Source organism: Protobothrops mucrosquamatus, unplaced genomic scaffold (genome assembly GCF_001527695.2).
Source record: "Protobothrops mucrosquamatus isolate PMUCROS unplaced genomic scaffold, P.Mucros_1.0 scaffold2033, whole genome shotgun sequence".
NCBI lineage: Eukaryota > Metazoa > Chordata > Lepidosauria > Squamata > Viperidae > Protobothrops > Protobothrops mucrosquamatus.
In genome coordinates, this window is record NW_015388141.1 from 200,800 (window position 1) to 226,854 (window position 26,055).

At 36.7% G+C, this 26,055-nt stretch overlaps 1 protein-coding gene across 1 annotated transcript in view; it reads left to right on the forward strand.

The window, feature by feature from the left end:
* ROCK2 (Rho associated coiled-coil containing protein kinase 2) overlaps positions 1-26,055 on the forward strand; it is a 54,432-nt gene that overhangs the window by 20,172 nt on the left and 8,205 nt on the right. Inside the window, exons 7-27 of the mRNA XM_015823890.1 lie at positions 1,213-1,304; positions 2,503-2,662; positions 3,135-3,222; positions 3,482-3,493; positions 4,387-4,475; positions 8,452-8,500; positions 11,230-11,365; positions 11,525-11,616; positions 11,804-12,050; positions 12,324-12,430; positions 13,859-14,018; positions 16,634-16,794; positions 18,270-18,454; positions 20,763-20,832; positions 21,778-21,881; positions 21,998-22,184; positions 23,074-23,167; positions 23,248-23,342; positions 23,487-23,666; positions 24,097-24,262; positions 24,573-24,755. Of these exons, the coding sequence (XP_015679376.1) occupies positions 1,213-1,304; positions 2,503-2,662; positions 3,135-3,222; positions 3,482-3,493; positions 4,387-4,475; positions 8,452-8,500; positions 11,230-11,365; positions 11,525-11,616; positions 11,804-12,050; positions 12,324-12,430; positions 13,859-14,018; positions 16,634-16,794; positions 18,270-18,454; positions 20,763-20,832; positions 21,778-21,881; positions 21,998-22,184; positions 23,074-23,167; positions 23,248-23,342; positions 23,487-23,666; positions 24,097-24,262; positions 24,573-24,755 (2,657 nt within the window). The remainder of the gene's footprint in view (positions 1-1,212; positions 1,305-2,502; positions 2,663-3,134; positions 3,223-3,481; positions 3,494-4,386; positions 4,476-8,451; positions 8,501-11,229; positions 11,366-11,524; positions 11,617-11,803; positions 12,051-12,323; positions 12,431-13,858; positions 14,019-16,633; positions 16,795-18,269; positions 18,455-20,762; positions 20,833-21,777; positions 21,882-21,997; positions 22,185-23,073; positions 23,168-23,247; positions 23,343-23,486; positions 23,667-24,096; positions 24,263-24,572; positions 24,756-26,055) is intronic.

Sequence of the window (26,055 nt, forward strand, 5' to 3'; positions counted from 1 at the left end):
GGTAAAAAAGAACCCCCATTGGCCATAATCTTCCACCAGACATACATCTTACTTGTTTGTGCTAGGAGTGTCAAACTCACGTCACGTGACATGTCGTGACATATCACGACCTTTTTTTCCATTGCCGGCAATGGGGTGGATGTGGTTTCACCATGACGCATCCGGCCCGCAGGTCGGCAATTTGACACCCCTGGTGCTAGAGGCTGTCTCCTACTTGTCCTGGCCACTCAAACCAAGTTTAAATATTAGTAATGTAAGCAAAATCGATTTCCTTCAACTTCTGTCTTAACTATTAATATTCAAAATCAGTTTAATGACCCAGATTTTCTTGATTCCCTTGAGGGCTATATGAACTGGTGGAAATTACACATATTACTTTAAACCAATTATTGTACTTAAACCTGCAGTTTAAGACCTTCATTTTGTATAACTTTCTGTCCCCATGTGAGGGCAAGAAGTAAACAAATACACGACAAAATATTTTGAAGTGTTAAAGAGAATGACTCTGAGTTTATATTCCTTTCTACTATGATGTAGGCCTGTTTGTGTGTGTTTATATGTTTGTTTGTGTGTATGTGTGTGTACGTATGTATGTTTGTCACCAAGGTAATACTTATTATTAGTTATGTGACTAATTTTGATAGGAAAGTATTTCCTTAGGTGAAATTAGGAACACAAAAATGTTATGTTAAAAAGAAATGAGTTTGCTGCTTGCATAATGATTCCATTATACACTGTTAAGGAAAATATGAATACGTGTATGGGTGAGTTTAAAGGATGTGATCTTTGAAATACTTATTTCAGTAAAGTTTGAATAACTCTCTGTGTTAGGAAGCCAGGTCTTCTGTCACTTATGTTGAAATATTTGCACTGTGGTTTGGCAAACTTGTAGGGTGGGGTTTTTTTTTTAAAGAGCCTTTTTCCAGCATTCCTTTTCTACTGAGTGCAGTTGGAATTATGTCTTACTCCACACGTGGCACATTGAGAATTCCAGTTATTTCATCCTGTATATATGAGAGTATTGAGAAATCTAGTAGCAAATGCACTGGGAGGATTCAGGTTCCAACGTTAATGTTAATGAACAGTTAAAAATTATCGCTTATCTTACGCATTTAGGCAACTGTGGCATTGAAATAAAATCTGTGAATAGGTTGCTTCAGAATAGAAAATTGTAGATCTTATAATAAAATTTGACTTAATTGCCATGTTTAGGGAGGTGCGGCTAGGGAGGAATGGAGTAGAAGAAATTAAATCTCATCTATTCTTTAAGAATGACCAGTGGGATTGGAATAACATTCGAGACAGTAAGTATCTTTTTAAAAAAAATTTAAATGCCTTTTCCTTTTGTGTGCATGTTTGTGTGTCTAAACTAGTTTAATGTGGATTTAAAATGTAAAATATTTACTGTGTAAAGACATTAGTTTTTTTAAAAAAATTATACTTTTTTACAAATGTGAAAGGTTTATGATTACTTACATTTTTTCCCAGCTAAATGCCAAAGTAAAGTTTCTAGATTGAAAGTTGCTAAAATGCTCCTAAAATCAGCTTCAATGTTTTGTTAGTTTTTGCATATTTCTTGCAGTAAATATTTCATTTAATGGAAATCTCGTTTCTAACAATCTTATGCACTTGAAAGGGCAGGCTTTTCCATTACATTCACAGAGGCCTTCCCTTTACGAGGTAGGAAAAGACCCATAAATACTCCCATGTTCTCTGTGCTTAAAGACGAGTTGGATTGGAGAAGAGACTAGTGATGGGGTGGGTGATTATAAAGGTGGAGACCCTGGAATGTACTAACTCATAAATAAAAAATTAGGAGATTTCAAAATTTATTGTAGACCATCTTAATATCCATGTGGTTCAGGGAGAGGGACAATCTACAATGCAGATATTTGGTTCTTTATGAAGTTTTTCATTTTCACAGTCTATTGTGATGTGTCTCATTCTTAAAGCAACAAATGTCTACGTAGATTCTCAATCATCCATATCATGGATGATTTAAAGGTGCTTTTCCAAAAGGTAACTTTCTTGAAATGAAGTCCAGTTGCCTTTTGGAAAGCACCTTTGGGATTAAAGTAAAGAAAGTCCAGTTGCCTTTTGGAAAAGCACCTTTGGGATAAAGCAGCCAACTTTCAACTTGAAAGCTTTTTGAAAGGGAAAGATTATGGGAGCCTAAATGAAACTTAAATCTCTTACATATTTTATCTTAGATACAATTATTCTTTTTTGGAATTACACTTCTATTGTGTCAGCTTTGTATAGTCAAACATTCTTAATATATAACATTGATTAATTTGTTTAATAGGGGTTCTGAAATAATTGAAATTTTCTCCCAGTTTGAACTAAGCAACCTTGCTGTTTGATTGTTCTGAAGTAAAATAGTGTTAATTACACATTGAATTAAAATGACACAAAATTAAAACTTTAATGGCAAAAGAAAAATACTGTTTAAATATCACAACATTGAATTTTGTTCAAACACTGGTATCTACTTTTTTTTAGCTGCTGCACCAGTTGTACCTGAGCTGAGCAGTGACATAGATAGCAGCAATTTTGATGATATTGAAGATGACAAAGGAGATGTTGAAACCTTTCCAGTCCCAAAAGCATTTGTTGGAAACCAACTGCCTTTCATTGGATTTACTTACTTTAGAGAGAACCTGTATGTAACATACATGTAAAAATATACATACCAATTAATCTGATTTTCAGCAGTGATCTTACGTGTGTGTGTGTGTGTGTGTGTGTGTGTGTGTGTGTATGTATGTATGTCATTAGATTATGTTTTTGTAATTCCCAAAATATTTATTACTGCTTTTTCAGTGAAAGGAGAATACAATACACACAGAATAGAGGCATTGCTCTTATAACCAGTTACGCTGACCTGCATTTTGTATCTGAATATATATACTTGCATAGACCTTTTTTTGAAGCTTTCTATTTTAAATGGGGTTAAAAGCTCTTAGGCTCCTCCCTCATTAACCAAAAAGCTCCAGGGTCTGTTAAAAAAGCTAATGCTAAATAAATGCCTTCATTCTGAGCACAGTCTAGTGGGATTAGGACTAGAGCAAATTGATTAAAATGAGTTGATTGGCACAGTGGCTAGAGTTTTTGAAAACCTCTGTTTTGAACAGGTTGCTAAGTGACTTTCCTGAGCTCAATAAGAAACTTGAACCCTGTAAGAACAATGGGACAAAGAAAAATGAATTTAGGAAAAATGAGGTAAGTACTCGTATTTTAATGTGCTAAACATTTGTTTCATATGTGTGGAAAATGTGTGCATCAATAGTTAACGGATTGCACAAATCTAGAACCTTGTGAATGATCCAGTTTAATAAAAAGGTGTTTTGGTCATTATGCGATTTAAGCTTTAGATAAATAGATTTTTAAGGATAATTTAAATCAAGCAATATAGGTTATTGGAAAAAAGATGGAAAAGTATCCTGTTTTTAAGCATGTATCTGATTTTTATTTTTTACAGGATGATGAAGAGGTAAGCACATTATTCTGAAGATTTTTTTTATCAGTATATATTGCTACACATACAAACTCACATACAATTTTCTCTTTCTGTCCATGAAATATCTCAGTTTAAGATTTTTTTTAAAAAACTTTGTAAATGGACATTTCATAGTATAGGATTTGTTTCTGTATGCAGTTTTTCAGCAAATTTAGGTTGGTTTTAATTTAGGAGATCTGGAAGAGGCTTCACATGTATTGTAAACTTTGCTGCTTTTAAAGTTAAAAACAAATTTAACAGTGTAACAGCGTAATCTCTTGTGGAAATTTAAAAACAATGATATGACAGATCTGTAAGATTTTGATTGAAGTGTTAATTTATATTCATTAATATGTATTTCAGCAAATTCAGCATGTTTTGTATATAATCATAAAAACAATTTACTTTCATGTTGGCAAATAACTAGTAAAGAAACAATCAGTATAAATCAGGAATTCCCAGATGTTTAAACCCTTTTTGTATTTTGGAGACATTTTGTCTCTAGATGAATAATGTTAGATCTGTCCTTCATTTTGCCTAAGTAAATGTACATATTGATCTCCAACTCATCCTTTCCACCATATTGCCCAGCACTGATGTTTATGTTACTCACCCACCGACCTTCAGCATTTCCATCACCTCATCAATCTGTCCCTGGATTAGGCCTTCATTTGAAAGTTACTGCATTGCTTTCTACAATTATACCTTTTGTAAAAATTTCATATATTCCCACCACCACCACCACCACCACTCCCAAATTCTTCATGCCATCCCAGTTTAGGAACTTCTGATGTAAGCCATATAAATAGGGGTATTTTTATGTGCTAACTTTCTATAAATTCTGTCACTTATAAATGCCTAAAAATCAGGGGATTTTTTTCTGTCAGCTTATACAATTTCAGGAAAAAATAAACAAATTAGAAGATCAGCTCCGTAATGAAATACAAACCAAAGATGACCTCGAGCAAAAATACAGGTATAACTTTATTTTCTTTATAACAATTTAGAAACTCTTAAAAATATAATTTTAGTTTGTTAAAATGTATAGACATAGACCAAACGCACTCCTTAAAAATGCATGTAGTATAAATGAAGAATCTTTTCTATATTAAAAGCTGTAATATCAAAAAGCAGTTGTATCTGTTACATTTTATATACAGTGGTGTTTGAAAGTTTGTGAATCCTTTTGAATTTTTAACATCTCTGCATAAATATATATTTTTTTTAAAAAAAAGTTTTTATTAATTTCCTAATTTTACATTTATTTAAAAAGCAACATGGCGGCTGGGTTAACCGATAATTCGATAACATACAAATATCTTTAACAGAAATCTTGAAGTACCACATTAGATATTTCCTCTCTTTTCCCCTTAGCATTTACTATCTCATATTTAAACTAATACAATTCTTATTATATCAATTGAATAAAAGTAACATTCTTACAGTTATCAATAATTTTTAGCTTATATGTATCCAAGTTATTTTAACATTCACATGAATATTTTTTTTGTTTGCTCATCCAATTTATGTGGCTGCCCATCTTAACAAGCGACCCTGGGTGACAAACAGAATTAAAATAGAACAAAAACAATAACAAACATTATAAAATTGAAAAGAGAGGCAGTTGAAAAAGAACAATTCACTAACACAACTAAGAAGCAGGTCCCCGTGCACAGTTGGGGGCCCACCTAATAAACCGTGAAGGGTTTAAAGGTGATAACCAGCACCTTAAATTGCACCCAGAAGCAGACTGGCAACCAATGGCACTCATGGAGTAGTGGTGTTACATGTGCCAAGTAACTGGAGCCCATGCTGCTGCATTCTGCCCCAGTTAAATTTTCTGAGTGCTCTTCAACCTTGCTTGAACATAGAACAATAGAGCCAATCTGGGTCAAAACTTGTAGCACCACATCCAGGCCCTCACAGCCTCTAGAAATTGGGACAGGGTGTCCATGACGTCACTCAACTAGCCTGGGGTAGAGAGATGAAGCTGGGTATCATAAGTATATTAGTGATAACCTCACATCAGACCATTGGATGACTTTACCTAGTGGCCTCATGTGGATGTTAGGAGGGGAGAAAATCTTCAGCCCTGTTACACCCCACGCACTTGGGGCTTTGGACTGGATTTTCTTGCCCATCTACCAACTGGAACCAGTCCTGGATGAAAGAGGAGAACTGACATAATACTTTGTTGCCCACCTTTAATTCCAGATCTGGTCCCAACAGATACCATGATCAATGGAATTGAAAGCCACTGAGAAGTCAGAAAGAGCAGTATGACCTAAAAATCTGACCTAAAATGCAATCTGTTCTCCATACAAGTTCTAAAACTAAATTGAAGAGAACAACTGAATTAAGAACATTATATTGTTCATTTATTCTTTGAGGAAAACGAACCAAAGAAACATACTTCTGTGTTTGTCAAAAATACATAAATTTTTGCTTTCAGTATAACTGGTGTGCCTCCCTTGGACAGAAATAGCTACAACTAAATGATTCTGATAGCTGTCGATTATTCACATGCATTGGCTTGGAGGGAGCTTAGCCCATTCCTTCTTACAGAACAGCTTCACTTCATGTATTTTGGTGAACTTCATTACATGAACCGCTCACTTCAGGCCCTTCCTCAACATTTCTGAAGAATTAAGTGAGGGTTTTGGTTTGGCCTTTCCAAAACATTAACTTTCTTCTGCTTTAGCTATTTGCTCTTGCAAATTGTGCATTTCAAGTCATTGTCTTACTGCACAACCTGTTTTCTCATAGCTTCAGTTCATAGACAGGTACCCTGATATTTTCCTGTAGAATTTGCTAGTATAATTCAAAATTTCATCATCCTATCAACAATAGCAAATCGGCCTGGTCTAGAGGCAGCAAAGCAGGCCCAAGCCAAGATAGTGCTAGGCTTCACAGATGGCACAACGTTTTTGCTCTAGAGTGCAGGATTTGCCTTTTTGCTAAACATAACATTTTCATTCAAGGAAAAAAAAAGGGGGGGTGTTCTATTTTAAATTCTTCCCTTCACATTCTTCCAGTAACTTTCTGGCTTATCCGTGTGGTCTTTCACAAACTGCAGAGAGGTAGCAAGGTTCTTTTTGGAAAGTATTGGCTTTCTCTTTGCCACTCTGCCAAGCACACCATTGTTATTTAGTATTCTCCTAGTAATGGTCTTATAAACATTGACATTGGCCAGTGCAAGAGAGGCCTTTAGTTCCTTAGATGTTACCCTGGGGTTCTTTGAGGCCACCTGGACTATTCCATTCCTTGATTTTGACATAAAATTGGTTGGCTGACCACTACTTTGTGGGTAATAATGGTGTTTAATTGCCTCTATTTGTGCATAGTCTGCCTGGCAGTGGACTGGTAGAGTCCTAAATCTTTACAAATCATTTTGTAACTTTTTCTGGCCTGGTGATTATCAAAACTGCTTTTCAGAAGCCCTAAGAAATCTCTTTTGTTCTAGTCATGAAATCCTTTTACATCCCTGGGTTTTAATGATCAGGCTGTGATAATGAATACCTAGAATTCTTTAAGTAAGGCAGGATCGCCTACACTCACATCTGATTATCATCCCATTGATTGAAACACCTGGCTCTAATTTCTCCTTCAAATGAACTGTTAATCCTAGAGGTTCACATACTTTTGCACATGATGTTGTTTTGCATCATTTTCCTCAATAAATAAATGAACAAGTATAATGTTTTAGATTCATTTGTTTAATTGAGTTCTCTATCTAGTTTTAGGACTTTTGCGAAGAACATATCACTCTTTAGGTCATATTTATGCAGAAATACTAAAAATCCAAAAGTATTCACAAGTTTTAAGCGCTACTGTGTATTGGTATGTGGTGATTTTTGAGTTGGAGGATAGAAAGTTTCACACAGAGCAAAGCTGGGCTATGTCCTGCTTGCTGGGAGACAACATATAAAATGGGGGGAGATGTTGAGAGATTATGGTGGATAGGGATATGACACTTTTTTGGATCTTGGATTTTGTTTTCCAGGGTTGGAGGGGGAGCAGTAGCATTGCGAATGATTTTTTGTGGAGGAGTTCAATTCTGTAAAGCCTATTTTTGCACTTACACAAAATGACAGGGAAATATACTGAGGTGATCAAAGAGGGTACTGGGGCCTGAAGAAAATATGTCTAAAAATGGAACATACTCCTGTATTAAATAAGGTTTAATAGGGATTGGCTTAATTAGCAGATCCTACTACTTCTAACCAAAATCTCCAAATTTAACAAACAAAAGCAAAATATTAAGTACAGATGCTTTCTCTTCTTCCAGATTCTTCCATCTGCTATTCTATAGCTAACATACGTTGTCGTTAAGCAAACAAATATTAGTAAATAGAGAACAGAAAAGCATCCAAAATAAATATTCTTTTGTAGACTACATTGCTTGTTCCTTTAGTTTTTTGCAAGCTGTTCATGTCTTATAATTTGGGTATCTAATGTGAAATTTGAGGGGAATTTGGAAAGTTTAGATCTATCTGTAATTTAGTAGCTGCATATATAAGAGTTGGTTCCTGCACTAATAGAGATTCAAGAGATCATTATTTAAAGAGCCACCTGCAAACTGGCCAATTATTGTTGAAGAGATTTATCTCATTGGTTTTATGGAAAGGCTGTTAGAATTAGCTAGAATTATCAGAATCATATAATATGGGTATATATTGGTTATAACTTGGAAATACTGTAGTTCACTTTTCAGCTCTTACAAGAATTGTTGGAAATCTGACTTCATTCTACCCATCTCAATAAACCTTGCTAAACAGAAGTGTGTAAGAATCATATTTATATAAGCATTACTTGCAATTTAGCGTGCTGCTCAGGACCTTGACCTTGTACTTATAAATGGTTACATTTTCACTGTGGAGAAGATTTTATACTAAAGAAAATCTTTTTATCATCTGTAATTCTGTCCCTCTTTCACATTAATTGTTCTACAGAGCTATCAATAATCGTCTAGAGAAAATAATGAAGGAATTGGATGAGGAGGTAAATGAATAGTTTGCTTTATATTTTGAGTGTAATTAAATACCCTGTTTTGAATTTTTGAATTTTAATTTGAGATGCCTCAAGTGTATTCCCCCCAAAAAAAGTTAATGAAAAGTTAATAAATAGAGATACCTAACAGTGTTATAAATAATACAAATTAAATTACTGTTATGGAAGATTATGAAAACAAAATAAACTATTTTGTATAATCAGCATTTGAATTTACATCCATGACAATTTTCCGTGGTATGTCTACTTAGTCTCAGAATTAATGCAGGATCTGTTTTGAGGGGGGGGGGGAGGAGAATCAGTTTAACTCTTATGTGGCACTTTGATGCATCTTGGGTAAAAACTTTTACTTGGAAAACCCCAAAGTCACACAACTCATTGACTAAGTCACACTATCTTTATTTGCCCTTTAATAGAGTGTGTAAACATAGCACTATCTTCTGAACATTGGTGATGTATATCAAATTACTTTAAACTCTTTTCTTTACAAAAAAATAAATAAAAAAGTTTAAAAGCATAAATAACAATCTGGTGAGGCAATGAGCCACCTGATACCACAGGAAATGTATCTGGGAAGGGAAGGGCAATCTCCTCTGGAACTTAGGCGGACTGATTTCAGCCTTGATTATGTATTTTATTTACATATCTACTTTGGCATGTTTTATTTACATTTGAGGCAGTGGCAGTGCGTCAGTGAAAAAGCATACAAAATATATGTATTCTTTTTAAAGGCACAAAAGATATATGTTGCTTATCTGTTGTTTCTTTTGGTAGGAAGTCAACTAAATGCCAATCGTTTATGTGATATTTAGCTATTGGACGCTTGCTTACTAATGAGAACAAATCAGAGGTCCTCTTTGCAATGTACCAAGGGGCAGTTCAATCTCTCAGCTCCATGGCTATACTAGCTGGCCTTATCTGGACTCAGAAACTAAGCAGGGTTGGCCCTGGCTAGTGCTTGGATGGGATTCTCCATGGCTACACAAGGAAGTCGAAAAACATAGCAAAATAAGGCAGTGGCAGATCTTTTCTGCATTCTTACCGTTCTTGTTTCATGAATCTGCCTATAAAGCCTCCAGTAGGCAAGGTCAGTGGCGTAGCGTGGGTTGTCAGCACCCGGGGCAAGGCAAATAATTTGCGCCCCCCCCCTCCACAGTGGGCGGCGACCCGGCGGCTCGGATCGGATTCGCACAGGCAGGGGCAGAGAGCTGCGAGTGCGAGCGCGCCCCTCCAGATGTTGCGCCCGGTGCGGCCGGCCCCCCCTGCACCCCCCACGCTACGCCTCTGGGCAAGGTCAGTTTAAAGGAGGTATTTTTTATCCTGCCAAATAGCTCTTTTGGTATTAGTGATGTAGCCAATCCTGCAAATCAAGTACACTAAATTGATTACTCCCTATCTTTTATAGCTTGGGCACCCTCAGTCATTGTGTCAATGAACCTAGGTCGCACGAGGAGAGTGGGATTTTTGTTACTAGTGCTAGAGACAGCTTGTACAAGTAAACCTCCATCATCTGAAGTTTTTTTAAAATGCAGCACAAGGTCCATACAGCATGCTCTGTTATGCTGTGGATTGCTTGGTTTTGGCTCAGTATGTTTCCTGAGTCTGGTCTTTGTAGTTTATATATCATGGATTATATTTTCATATACTGTGCAAACCAGACCAGTGTGAGAAAGTTGAGGTCTTTCCTGATAGCCCTTTCTAGAAATCCGTCCCCTGCATCCTCTAAGAATGAGGCTGATAGTTCAGAATGGCATCAGGCATTATATTAACAGAGAGAATTGTTAAGAGAAATCACTCATTCAGCAACTATTCAAATTTACAACAGTACTGAATAGGTGGACTTATAACCGGTCCTTGTACTTACAATGATCTAACACTCCCATTCACGTGATTGCAGAATTTACTTAAAGTGCCGGAACTGCTGTTGCTAATCAGGGCTTTTGCATGAAGTTGCATTTTATGACCATGTCACTTAGCGATAGAAATTCCGAGTATTGTTCTTAAGTGAGGACTCCCCTGTATTGCTTGTGTAGCTAGAAATCCATTTTGCTTACTTTATGCTTTCAAACCCTAATGCTCTAACACAGTGATGGCGAACCTTTTAGAGACCGAGTGCCCAAAAACTGGCCCTGCCTCGCTCCACCCCCTGTCCCGCCTCCGCTCCACCCCCATCCCCCACCCCGCCTGCCCACAGGGCCACTCACCGCCTCCAGGGCCCGCCGCAGATCGCCCAGGCAGCCCAGCAGCGCTATGGCGGTCACGCCCTCTGCCCGCGCCCTGCAGCATCAACTGTGCATGATGGGGTGTGAGGGCAGAGTCTTGTCTGTGCTGCCTGGCTGCCATGTCCTTGGCTGTGCTGCTCCGCGTGGGTCACGCTCAGGGGCGACTCTCCTTCATGGGGGCTGCTGGAGAGGAGGGGGTCGCAGGGGGAGGCAAGGCTGGGGCAACGGCACGTATGCCCACAGAGAGGGCTCCGAGTCCGTCTCTGGCACCTGTGCCATAGTTTCGCCACCACTGCTCTAACACATGGAATTCTGTGACTGCTCTGCTGTTTGGGAGCAATTTGGCACAATCCCATCTACTGAGCGTTATATTGTATATTTGCTGCAGTCAAATGAGAAATGATTTTGATTTTTGCATTGAGAAAATTTGTAGGATTCCTTACTGTCATTTTAGAAAAATGTCCCCATCATGTTTCTCTTCCTCCATGATTTTCCCAGACATCTTCAAGGAAACATCTAGAATCTTCATTCAGACAGTTGGAAAGGGAAAAGGCTCTTCTTCAGCATAAGAATGCAGAATATCAGCGAAAAGCAGAACATGAAGCAGATCGAAAACGCAATCTAGAAAATGACGGTATGTTCACCAAAAACAATAAAGGAAAACTACATTATTTGTGGCGTCAGAGGAGGAGAGCATTGATGAATCCCATTCTGTCTTTGCTGCGTGGAATAACTTGTGACATATTGTTATGAAACCTGTGTGATGGAATTAGTGCTTTTGTTTTTCTTTCAGTGAACAGTTTAAAGGATCAACTTGAGGATATGAAAAAGAGGAATCAAAACTCCCAAATATCAAATGAAAAAATTACTCAGCTACAAAGACAGGCAAGTTACCATTCTGTTTTAAGTTAGACTCCCAGTGGAACCTAAGACTTTTAATTTCTGAATAACTTCATAATTAAAAGCTATATGTTGCGCATTGCTACAGTAAATGGATGATACTATCCATTATAAAAGCGTACTTTTTTTTAGTTTGTATGTAATGCTGTGATGTATTTTTGTGTCTCAATAGCTGGATGAAGCCAATGCCTTGCTGCGGACAGAATCTGATACAGCAGCCAGGTTGAGAAAGAACCAAACAGAAAGTACAAAGCAAATTCAGCAGCTAGAAGCTAACAACAGAGATCTGCAGGATAAAAACTGTGCCTTAGAGAATACTAAGCTCCGACTGGAGAAGGAATTTCTGAATCTGCAGTCAGCTCTAGAATCTGAAAGAAGAGATCGGACTCATGGGTCAGAAATTATCCATGACCTACAGGGTATGAAAACCAGTCTCTTAGAAAGTGATTTTCATATCATAGGGGCAGAGTATTGTGACTATCCATTTTAATTGGGATTTTAGAGGTATTAAATATATAATTTATCAACATGTCCACATTCACAGGAATCAGCTAACTGTTCTCATGTTCCTTCTGCCTTCAGAATATGTCATCGATGGTTTGGTTTTGTAATCAAAGCGTGCAAAGTGTTACACTTTAATTAATATGTAGATAATGCTTTTTTCCTTGTTGAAATCTTTTAACTACTCCCAGGCCGAGTGCTTAATTTGGAAGAAGAAGTAAAAAATGGGAAGAATACACTAGCTAAAATGGAGGCAGAGAAAAGACAATTACAGGATAAGTTGACGGACCTGGAAAAGGTAAACTTAAGAAAAAAAGAACTATATTGTTCAGTTGAGCTAATAAAATAAGGTCCTATTCATAGCCTTACAAATAGAACTCTGCAGCACTCCAGATTTGAAGGGGAAGCATGATTCGGAGTCAGCAACTCCTTTAATCAAGCTACACCAGTCTGGAAAAAATGCAGCTTCTGTAAAGAGTTATTGACAGATGCTACACAAATGCCCAGATTTTGAGTCCTAACCACACGTAGTGAACTGGGTGGTGGTTTTCAGTGAATATTGGGTTAATAACACCTTTGCTTTAAAGTTGGAACAAAATAAAAGCAAAAATAAAATGCTCAAGGAGTGCAGAAAGAGCAGAATCCGCCAAAAATCTCAAAGGAACAGTTTTCTGTCTTGATATTTTTAAATAAAGTTCAAGAACAGCAACAGGCTTGAAGCATAAGTCCATGCACACAGTGCATTTGTGTCCCAAGACTAGACAGATCAACGAAGCCTAGATTGTGATAGTCTGAGCATTTATGAAACCTCAATAGCAATAACATTGTGTGCTTGTAAAACATAGTAAAGCATGCACACATCTTTGCAGTTTCCAACAACAAAGTAAAATTAGCACAACATGCCAATATGAACTCTTAACTGCAGTCTACCCACAGACTCTCTCTATTTTTCTGTAACAATTAAAAAAACCTTAAGAGGCAGAATGGCATACATAGAGCTGTAAACAGTCATGTTCTGTTTGGCCATCTGGTTAACTTTCCTGTTAACATTTTACTCTCACATCAACATGTCCTTATTTGCTAGAGAAACTAGGAAACTTGAAATATCTAAGTTTTATATTGAGGTTTAAATAAAATGTTCAGAATGCTTTTAACAGTTTTTGTGAGGGCAAAACAATTTGCACATCCATGTTAATGAACTATCTTGATTGTAAATTTTAAGGAGAAGCTAGGAGGGATTTATTGTAACTAGATTAAGCAGAGTTGCTTCATAGTCCACACCAGAATACTATTAGGAAAACAAAATTTTATATGTAACTAGATGTGTTCTTTTCTATATAGATTTTTTTTAAAAAAAGAATCATAAGTCTTCTCCATGCTACAGAGATGAGGGCATATGGGTTTACATAGCTTTCACCTGACCGGTTTATGCAAGTAGAAAATACCAGCACCGGGCAGAATAGTATCCTCATTCTCTTTTCACACATCACTGTCTCTTTTGGTTTCTATTCAATTTAACATGCTGCCTTGATCAGTGACGCCTATCATCTCACGTTAGGCTTTTCATCATAGTTTTAATATCATCTTGCTTGCGTAGTAATTAAGGTAGCAAACTGAATACCTAGGTCAAAGCCTACATTTTTCTTCTCTATAACCAACAGTTCCAATAAAGCATTTTACATGGGGTTTATATTAATCATGAGATATTTTGATTTATGCCTAACAGGAGAAGAGCAACATGGAAATAGATATGACTTACAAGCTTAAAGTCATGCAGCAAAACCTGGAGCAAGAAGAGGTTGAACATAAAGCAACAAAAGCCCGACTAGCAGACAAAAACAAAATATATAAATCAATTGAGGAAGCTAAGTCTGAAGCTATGAAAGGTATGCATTTAATATCACATGCTCATAACTTCATTTAGCATATTTATATTCAGCCTTTTATTCAAAAATATGAATGTGACAGTTTAGCTTCAGGATGACTCCACAGAGAAATGATTATTTGATTAAGGTTATACTATCAGTTTGGGAATAGAAGAAAGATTGAAAAAGACCTACGTGTATAAATCCACACATTTCACTGTTGTAACTCAGAAGCTAATCTTAATTTAAAACTTTCTTTTGTTTGTTTGTTTGATTGATTATGTGCCATCAAATCAGATTATTAGTGACCACATAATTTTTCTCTATGATAATCTGCCCCAATCTAGTTCTTTAAGTCTTCCAACAGCCTACCTATGCCACTGCAATGGACTCCATCCATCTTGCTGTTGGTTGCTGTCCATCCCCTTCCTCTCTTTCCTGCCACCTTTCCCAGCATTAGAGCCTGCTCCAGTTTCCTAAGTCTTTACATGATGTGTCCAAAGTAGGATAATTTGAGTCTGGTCATTTGTGCCTTAAGTCAGAACTTTGGGTTGATTGGTTCAGTGCTCCCTTGGTTTGTTTTCTTGACTGTCCAAGGTGTTCTCTGGAGTCTTTTTCAACACCAGACTTCAAAAACATCTATACTTTTCCCATCCTGCTTCTTCAAAGTCCAACTTTCACTTTCATAAAGTGTTACTGTCATGTGTCTGATTAACGAAACACTTCAAAGTATTCAAAGAATACCATTGCTTGCACTATTATAATCTTTATAGGTATAGACCAGGGTTAGGCAACCTCGGCTCTGGTATAGACAAGCTGCTTTGCCAAGTGCTAATCTGTGGCACATTTCTTGACTGACGGAGCCTTTACAGTTATCATCAGTCCAAAAAGACAAGTATCTTCACTGTCAATTCCAATGCTGGTTCTTTTACCTGCTTGGTCTGTTTTATATTTAATTTTAGTCCCATTTTTTTCACCAGGTTCTTTAACTTTTATTACTAGAATTTGCAGATCCTTTGCATTTCAGCCATCAAAATAGCACCACCAGCATGGAACAAGTTATTGATGCTTCTTTCTCTGGTTTTAAAACCACTCTTGGCTATTTGCAAACCAGCTTCCTTTAATACATTCAGCGTATAGGTCAGTGATGGTGAACCTTTTAGACACCGAGTGCCCAAAACCACTCCGCCCTCTGCCCTGCCCACTCTGCTCTGCCCCCTGCCCCGCCTATTCCACCCCAGCTCCTGTCCCACTCACTGTGCCCTGCCCCCGCAGGGCCACTTACCACCTCCACGGCCTGCCGCGGCAGATCGCCCAGGCAGCCCTGCAGCACCATGGCGGCCACGCAGCAGATGATGCTGCGGGGCTCGTGGGCGGAGTCTTGTACCTGCTGCCCGGCTGCCATGTCCTTGGCTGCGCTTCTCCGCACGGGCCACAACCGGGCGACTTTCCTCCGGGGGGGCTGCTGGTAAGGAGGGGCCCAGTGCCGCCTCTGGCACGCGTGCCATAGGTTCGCCACCACTGATATAGGTTGAATAAATAAAGTAGAGTATACAGTTTTGTCTCACTCGTTTTCTATCCTGGAGCCAATCTCTTCTCCTGTGTTCTCTATATACTATGGCTTCCTGACCTCTATCTAGGATTGGCATGAGGATAGTGAAAGGCTCTGGGATTCCTATTCTAAGCACATTTTATAGCTTGACATGATCAGCACAATAAAGGCCTTCAAACAGAGCTCCTTTGTTCACACTCTTCTTTCTTTCGTGGATCACTTGTCATGGTTCCGACAGATGAAACTCTTCAAAAGAACTTCGAATGTTCTTGCTTTGACATCACTTTTTTCAGAAGTTTCTCTAAGCCTTCTGAAAAGTGTTCTAGCCTATGTTTACTTAGTTTCAGACATATGTCTGCATCTACATTGGGGATTGGATTGGAGAGATCTAGGCAAAATATGACTCACTTGACTGGAGCTTCATTTCTGTAAACACTAAACCAGGCAGTAGAACTGATTCTTGAATGGGTTATACAGAGAATTCTGCTGCTAACCATTTCATAAATTGTATAATGCTGCTTTAAATTTATATGAAAATCTTAAATTATGTAACAAAGATAATATATGAAATCTCTTGATCAAGTAATGTATAGATATATTAAGTTGTTTGCACAAAAAGGTTATGGGCTTGCTTAATGAAAGTGTGCTTATTATATATGTGTATATCCTATATGTTAAACAGTGAATCATATTTTTAAGCAATATTGAGAATACTTGAAACAGTGAACAAAATGTCTTTAGAGGAAAAGAAGAAAAGCTTACTATACATTGGAAGGTTTGGGAGACCTGAATAAAATACTAAAATAATTGTTCATTTCAAGCTTTTTGACTAAAATGGACAGTTCACAGAACTTTTTATCTGATTTTGTGGACTATTATTAATATGCAGATCCTTTCTTGAGTTCTATCATTTTCCTCTCAAAGTTATTCCATCCTTGGTTATGTGCCTGAATATATTACTTAGGTCTCAAGTTCTACAAAAACATGTATATATTTTAAACAAAGAATTGTTTGTTTAAAATTGTTTACTATGTGCAAATGTGAATTTCAGTATAACAAAGTAGCTGTTTTTTTCCTTTCACAGAAATGGAAAAGAAACTTTCAGAAGAAAGAGCTACAAAGCAAAAAGTAGAAAACTGCTTACTGGAAGTTGAAAAACGGTGTTCTATGTTGGACTGTGATCTGAAGCAATCCCAGCAGAAAATAAATGAGCTGCTTAAGCAGAAAGATAAACTAAGTGAAGATGTAAGTATAAACTTTAAAAAAAAATCAATTTTAATGTTTGCTACGCTACATCTACTTACAGCTTTTCCCTTCTTTTGTTACATTTGCGATAAAATAATTCTCTATTAAGATCTAAGTTTTTGTTCCACTTTTATAATTTATATTTGCTTAACTTTTTTTTTTTATCAAAACCAAATGTGGACTAAATTGAGAGAATCAATGAATCCAAAGAGTCATATACATAATTTTGAGCACGTACAGTTAGTCCTCGACCTACAACCACAATTGAACCCAAAATTTCTGTTGCTAAGTGAGACAGTAGTTAAGTCATTTCCCCTCATTTTACAATCTTTTTTTTTGCCACTGTTGCGAAGTGAATCCCTGCAGTTGTTAAGTGAATCTGGCTTCCCCATTGACTTTGCTTGTCAGAAGGTGGCAAAAGGCAATCATGTGACCCCGGGTCACTGCAGCCATCATAAATATGAGTCAGTTCCCAAATACCTGAATTTTGATAACGTGACGCAACGGTTGTAAGTGTGAAAAATGGTCATAAGTCTGTAACTTCGAATGGTCACTAAATGAATGGTTATAAGTCGAGGACTACCTTTACTATGTTTCTTTGTCAAATGCTAGCAGCCTATTATGCTCCATTGGTGCACTTTTTGATGATCACAGTACTTGAGCATGGGCTCAGAGGTTGCAGCACAGGGAAAGTTTAAAAATCAGGAATATGAATTCTAGGATATAAGCTAAAGGTATGGAATAGTTTAGGTTCTTATTTCTCCGTTCTGTAAGTCATTTGAAATGTGAAATTTTTAAATGAAAAACAAAAGCTATTTGTACTTTAGGAATATTAATCAAAATATTTGGCTACACGTTAAAAATTGCCATCTTCATTCTCTATAGTGCTTAAAGAGCTTGATTGAATATTAATGCGTTATTTTGAATACACATTTACTCGTTTCAAAATTCTCCAATTCAAGGAAGAGTGTTCAATAACTGATTATATTAGCTTCAAACCATGTATAATAAAAATGACTTAAACTTAGCCTTGGGTATAAATCCCACTGGACATTGACAATTAGTTCTGTGTAAATATCTATAAAATTGGGCCGTAAGACTGTAGTTCTGAAAGGGCACATTTATAGGACTCTTGAAGTTTGACTGGAGAATGGCTTTCAATTAGGAATGGGACATCAATTTTGTAATGAAATCCTTCATTATGGCTATAAAGCTTTTGTTTACAGTTTCTGTTTAGATACAATTTATCCTACTCTGCAGCTGGAACAAAAATCAGTAAACTGGAAAAAAAATTCCTTGACTAAAACTGCTCTTTATATAGGACCATTAAGTTCTATTTCAAAGCAGCTGGGATTCGAGGAGAAAGATTGTCCATGATTAACATCGTGTAATTAAATTACGTGAGCATGAAATACGTTATTTCCCATGCGTGTGATCGTAAAAATCTGTCTACAAAGTATCAATCTGTTTTGCAGGTGGAAAACCTGACTCTGAAAATTGAACAAGAAACGCAAAAACGCTGCCTCATCCAGAATGATTTCAAAATGCAAACCCAGCAATTGAATGCATTGAAGGTGTCAGAGAAGCAGCTAAAGCAAGAAAGTAACCATCTTATTGAAATTAAACTAAGCCTAGAAAAGCAAAATAATGAGCTCCGCAAGTAAGTCCCTTAAGGAATAAATGTTCTATTCCATTACAATTGATTGTGACTCAAAACTGAGCTGTGCAATGCCACATTATGGTGTACCAACACGTAGGGTTTCAATCAATTCTTCAGCAGTGTTGATACTATTATCATTCTTTCTTAAATTTATATGCCGTCCATCTCCCCTATCAGGCAAATGGGTGCTTACAGATCATAAAAACAGAAATATAAAAGCAATTAAAATATTTAAACTATGCAAATTAAAAACAAAACTATTAAAAAAAAACTAGGACCAAGAGGTGGCCAGCATGGGAATGTCTTCTTACCCCATCAGCCACCACCAATGGTAAGTGCACCCTCAGGGCCCCAATCCCAATTGGTAAAACCCAGTTTTAATACTCTTCTGGAAGATCAAAAGGGCGAGAGCAATTCTCACCTCGGATGATAGGGTGTTTCGCAGGGACAAAGGGACATTCTACACATAAACTGGGGAGTTCTTGACTTTTACTTTTGTTCACAGCCATAAGTAAAAAAACAACAACAATGTTAATAATGCATTTTTCTGATATACTGCTTTTTCTCCCTCTGAGGCCTAGTTTGCATGTACCTGTATCATAAATTGCTACGGAAAAATGTACCCTTTAAAACCTCATCAACATAGGCAGTTCTGTGGCTGCACACCTGCTTAGGGAATAAAAAAGAATCTGGGTTTGTCCCCCCCCCCCATCAGCCTTGTAAGCCAGATAAAGTCAGAGGTGGAGCTTTGGGACAGCAAAGGACATTTCTGAGGTCATTTGTTTCCCTATGTGGGAACAGGTGGAAAGGGTGTCTCCCTGTCCGTTCTTGCTTGGGGAAACATCCATCCAAGTATAACGAAACAGGAAAACTGTGTGTGTGTGTTTGTGTTTTTACCCCATCTCATAAAGAGCGCTTTTCTTCACGCTGCAACAGACAGAAAATCACTTCACTTGATCCCGTTCAGGAAAAACTAAGGAATTACTGTGCTTGGTAGACAGATAGGATTTGTTATGTTTCCCTCTTGTCTTTCAGCCCAATAAGGATTAGGTAGAAAGAGAAGTGGAGACTCAAGATCTACTATACAGCCAAAACAGCAAGAGAGGTACAAGAAAAGAACAAGGAATAGTCTGGGGCCAAATACAAATAGTCCTCGACTTATGATTGGCCACTTAGCAACCTATTCAAGCTTTGAAGTTATGACAGTATCTCCCCAGGGCTACTTATGACTGGGTTTCGACCGTCTGTTCCTCCCCGCTAGTCACATGGTCACATTTTTGGTACTTGGCAAATTGCCTACATCATACTATTTGCAGTTCCCTTGCCTGCAATTTATGATGCTTTTTGCAAGAATTTTTAGCCATTCCTTAACAACCACAATATTCGCTTAGCAACCATGGCATTTACTCAATAACTGCTGCCAAAGAGGTCATAAAATTAGAGGCAGTCTTATGGTGACCTGCTTAACAACCAGAATGATTTACAATCATAAATTCCAGATTCAATTCTGGTTGTAAAGCAAGGACTACCTTTAGTCAGTTCTGGGTGAAAGGGAAAATCTTTCCAGAGCTAACTTCTGGGGTTGTTTTTTTTCCTGAGGATAATGATGAAGCAATAGCATAATAGGCCCTGTCTACTCTTTCTGCTAAAGGAAACGGTACGTTCAGTTAGTCCAAATAAATAAGAAAATCTAGAATGTGCAAAAATATCGACAAGATTAAAGCAGGTTTTTTTATTCACTTTGTGTCTTAAAGAAAGAATTTGTGCACTTGGGTCAAACAGTCCTGCAACCATCGATCTTGGCCAGTATCATATAGCAAGGAATCAGAAAGGGCATGACTAATATTCTCTTCCCCTCCACAAGCATCCAACAGTCTCTGTGTCTTCCTTCGAATTCTAATTCCTCATTTAATGAAGTGTGACCTGACAAAACATTGAAAGGATTTTCTACTAAGCCTTGGCAATCAAGACTCTGAAAGTCATTCCTATCAGGACAGAAGTAATATCTCCTCCCAGTATGTCCCCATTTCACCTCTATCTAACCTTCATGGTCCTGCCAATTGAGTGGATTAAGTCCATGAGTAGTATGTTTTCTCTTCCAAATATAGATTAAATTAACCATTTTTTCTAGTACATTTTTTCTGAAAGTATATCAGTCTTTATTTAGAAATTGCTGACATACTATTCATGGACTTAATCCACTCAATTGGCAGATAAAAATAAAGGAGAAAGCTAGTAGTCCATTCCAGCAACGTTTGTCATAGAAGTAGTATTATTTTAAAATTGCATTTATCTTATTCTCTGTCAGAGAGCGTCAAGATGCAGATGGGCAGATGAAAGAAATTCAAGACCAACTTGAAGCAGAACAATATTTTTCGGTATGTAGAATATCAACGTATTCAGTATGATGTTCTTAACTGTTAAGCCTTATATATTTTCTGGAGTTATCATACGGTTATAAATATTCTGGGCTTTATTGATTTATTAGTCACTGTGCATTATATTTTTCTAAAAGTTTGACCTAGTAGCATATCGCATACTGTTTTACATGAGTGCATAAAGCACCATTAACAGCATGGGCTTACTGTGGTGTCCCTCAAGTTACAAGATTTAGTTCATATCCACAAGATTCACTTCATATCCAGTTTGTTTCTTTGGCAATAATAAAACATTGCCCTTTTATCAGTCTAATCTCTCCCGATATTAGACAGGTCCAACACTGATTAACTTTTGAAAATCAGTCAGTTAAGTGGTATGATTGGTTATAATATGATTGCTCACAGGAAAAATGTAACAATCCTATTATTATCATCTTAGCCCAAATCAGTACACTGAAGGATGAAGTTCTTCCCATTCCTAGTCTGGATCATTAATCATTATATAATACTGGCTGTCATATTCCTAATATATTTTATAATAAATGTACATATAGTCCGGCTGGCCATATAACCACAGAAAGTGTCTTCATACAACACTGGTTTCCTTGGCTAAGAAATGGAGATAAGCACCGCTCCTTAGAGTTGGAAATGACTGGATAGGGGAAACATTTACCTTTACTTTTATAATAATAAATATTAATATATGTATTAATTTAGTCAGGTAGAATATTTGACAGCTATCATATTGACAAGTGATAATTATCTGGTCATTGTAAGTAATACTGAAAAAAAACCCCTTGTTTTACATATATTTTAATCCTGACAAAAATGTTACGGAGATTCCTTATCTTAAAGCGGGCAGTTTTTCTAACACAATTCTTTTCCATTTTATCTGGTTGCTCCAATGCTATAATATGTATATTGCTTTTCTCTTAAACATTTCAGACGTTGTATAAAACACAAGTTCGGGAACTTAAAGAAGAATGTGAAGAAAAGGCCAAGCTGTGTAAAGAAATACAACAAAAGATACAAGAGTTACAAGAAGAGAGGTGAGAAGATGGTAGCTTAAATAATAGTAGCCAGTAACAGAACTCCTATATAGCATCATCGGCCATAGTGCTAATTTATTAGGATACCAATTTTAATTTATACTAATTTATTGCAGGGATTCCTTGGCAGCACAACTGGAGATCACGTTAACAAAAGCAGATTCCGAACAGTTGGCTCGCTCCATTGCTGAGGAACAGTATTCTGACCTGGAAAAAGAGAAGATCATGAAAGAACTGGAGATCAAAGAAATGATGGCAAGGCACAAACAGGAGCTTGCTGAAAAAGATGCCACGATAGGATCAGTAAGTGATTCACTCGAAACAGCGAAGGGATTTGACAATATAACTTGGATCGTAGGCTTGTCGATCTGTGCAAATTTGTCCCTTGAACATGAAACATTCCTGTTTGGTGTTTGTTTGTTTTTTTTTTAAAAAAAAAAACAACTGCATGAGAAATTGCAACTGACAACAGTACTTAAAACCTCCAGGGACCAAACTTATTTAGACACTGTCCCATAAATATGCCAAGTATAATGTTACACTGCAGTCACTAAATGCTTTGGCTCTGAATTTGGCTAGATGTATTATGGCATCAGAAATGTTCCATACCATAAATTTAATTCCTTTGTCCAAGAATTTACAGTAGGACCTTTTATAGATTTCAGTACTTGTGTTACATGATCATCAGAGTGTATAATAATGTTTTGAGAGTACAATATATTTATAAGTAGGTTAGAGGGATTCTAGTTGAAACATTTTTTCTAGCACAGATATGATGGCGGTTTCTGATGCAAGTGACTCCGCTTTCCAAATTCCACCTGTGCCTTATTTTTTTTAGGGTTTCCTGCCTGAGAAGGGGGTTGGACTCGATGACCTCCAAGGTCCCTTCCAACTTTATTATTATTATTATTATTATTATTATTATTATTATTATTATTATTATTATTATTATTATTATTATTATTACTTAGTTTTACTTTTAAACCCTACTACTGTTTGGTACGTTTCCCTTACAATCCTGTTTTTAAGCTTCTATTTTTGTCTGCTTCCCACACATTTGCCATGAGTCCCTTTGCTGGAAGCTTCTGCCTCCTCCCCCATCCTCACTTGGAATCTCAACTCCTACTTAAATGTTTGGTTGGCTTTTTTTCCTGTTCTGTGACTTACGCTTCTTATAATTTCTGTGTCTTAGTTGGAAGAAGCAAATAGAACTTTGACTAGTGATGTGGCAAACCTTGCAAATGAAAAGGAAGAGCTGAATAACAAGCTGAAGGAAATTCAAGAAAGTGAGTATTATTTTAAAAGGAAAAGTGATTGATTTCATGTTAGCTTCACAAATGCTACCTATTTTGTTATTTATTGACAGGGCTAGCCCATCTGAATGAAGAAGAAAATGATCTTGGATTGCTAAGGACTCAGTTTGAAAAACAGCTGGCTTATGAGAGAACAATGAAAACACAGGTAACGTATAAATGAAGTAATGGGAAAGCAACTGCAGTTATCACTGCAGTGTTATACATAAGGGAGGAGAGAAGGGAATGTACTTAATTTTAATCACATCAAATAGCTGCCCATTTATTCTTCTCTTACGTTCCCTTCCTCCAGGCTGTGAATAAGTTGGCAGAAGTAATGAATCGAAAAAATCCCATCCAGCGAGGAGCTGACACAGATGTCCGAAGAAAAGAAAAGGAGAACAGGAAACTGCATATGGAGTTGAAAACCGAACGGGAAAAATTAACTCAGATGATGATTAAATATCAGAAAGAAATCAATGAAATGCAAGCTGTAAGTACCTTACGTGACAGTAAGAAACTATTGCATAGTTGTTGAAAGATGTTCGTGAAGTTTCAGGTATTTTACAAATTTATTTGACATTGTGATTCTTTAGCTTAATTTTTCCTGTATTCTTGAAAATCATTAGAGAATGTTCCACAATCTAATATCCCTCCAGTTACAGGACACCCGTCGTCACGAGGCAGGGGTTGATGACAATTTTAGTGTTAATTTTAGTGTTAACATCTCTTTCTAATCTCCTAATTTCACTACCTCACCCAACAGTACTGAAATAGGACAATCTATTTATTGTCATTATGTCATTTAATTTCCTTTTAGTGGTTTGAGTTAAGAGATTGCTGTTAGAACCATCTCTGTAAGCAAGATTTTATCATGCATTAAAGATTAATTCTGATTGTGCTTCATCAATCTCCTTTTACAGCAAATAGCAGAAGAGAGCCAGATACGAATTGAACTACAAATGGCTCTGGACAGCAAAGATAGCGACATAGAACAGCTTCGGTCCCAGCTCCAAACAATACATATTGGCCTAGACAACAGCAGCATATGTGGCCCTAGTGAAGTAGAAACGGATGATGGTTTCCCTGGTAAGATTTGTCCTTCTCTTTTGGGGAGAGAAAGAGACATGTTTCAATTGATGACTCTCTATTTTGGGAAGTTCCAATTGAAAATGTCATCTCTTCATCCTTCTGTCACTAGAATTTTAATCCATTCGCATCAAGCTACCTTTGAATACGTCAAAAGTAGGCTATGGTTCTTATGCAAATCCAGATCTGTTGCATAGTTTTATTTCAAAATAAGCAGTTGTGTGTGTGTGTTTTGTTTTTTTTAAAAAAACTATTTTTCATTAATCCTTTTCTGCATTTCCTCCTCCCCCTCTTTCTGTTGGGTGTTCAGTTCGTATCACTCAGTCCCACACTTCAGAATCTATGTCTTTTACCTACCAACGCTCTTCCACCTCTGTCAGTATTGCTACTAAACCTTCCAGCTCTTGTGTGTTTCTCAATTCTGACTCTGATTCTGACTCTGAGGAAGAAGCAGTGTCCTCTCCACAAGTCCCTTCAGAACCTGACGATCCAGGTGACCTTCCAGAAAATGTGTAGTGACGAAGTGCTGTTGCCTATTTTCCGTTACTAACACTGAGGGCAGTAGATACCAAGGAGGAATGTCCCGCATGAGAAAGGAGCAGCAACTAATTTTAATCTTAAACAATGTGGATGTTGCATTCATATAGGCGCATGAGATATGCATGTTTTCCCTTTATCTGCAGATCCTCTATGCATATGGTTTGCTGAAAAAAAAATTTAGGGCTGCAAGCTTTTTAATAATTTATTTTTTATTGCTATTTATTTAATAAAAAAAGCAAAACAGGAAAGTATTAAAATAATAGTGATATTGATACATACGTTGACAAAAAGATAAAAAAACCTAAGTGCTTTGATGAAAAAGTGAAAAATACAACAAAAACATAATATATATCATTATAAAGATAAATAATTATAATTCTATACTGGTCTAATACAAATGTTATTCAAACACATATATATTTCTAATACATTTTTAACCTATTGTATTTTGTATAAATGAGGCCCTTATTGCAAGCTTCAATTGTTCCACTGAAATGGTAGGATCTGACCATTTAGTGAAGGGAAATTTCAATTAGAAATGCAGATTAAATTAGTTCATCTAATTGTAGCTTTGTGCTTTTCAAAAACACTTTCTGTAATATTTCACTCTCTCCAAAAGCCCAAAGTCTGAGTTGAGACTTTATTATGAAAACCCTTTCAATGTAGTTATTTAAAAGCCAAATAGTAAGTTTAAATTTAGAGTTGTGGTGATGGATTTTTTTTCACATTATGTTCTGTGGCAAGAGCTATTCATATATTGAACAACAACAAAAAAATCCCTCCTGAACTAGAATCACTATATCTCCTCAGAGATCAGTCTCTGTATCTTTAAAAAACAGACGGACACGGTAAGAGGATATTCTCCAGTCCAAGTGACAACTTTCCATAGACTGGAGTATATACTAGGACCGTGTCCTCCTGTTTCTGTGGTATGATAGAGTTTCCCTTGCATAAATCATTCTCTCTCAGCCCAACTCACCTCATAGAGCTGCTATTGTGGAGAAAATGGGAGGAGGAAGGAGTATTAGCTACTGTCACTGCCTAGAGTTGCTTATAAAAAAAATAAAGACAGGATCTAAATAAAATTAATGAATAATACTTTACTTGTTAAAGAGACAATTAATAGATATATTTATTCTAGACTGCCAATCATGGCATTGCTTTCCAGGATATGAAAGATTTATAATGAAGTTTCTGTAATGAACTATCAAACATTTACAGGTTGCAAAAAAACAAACACCCCACCCTGTTTT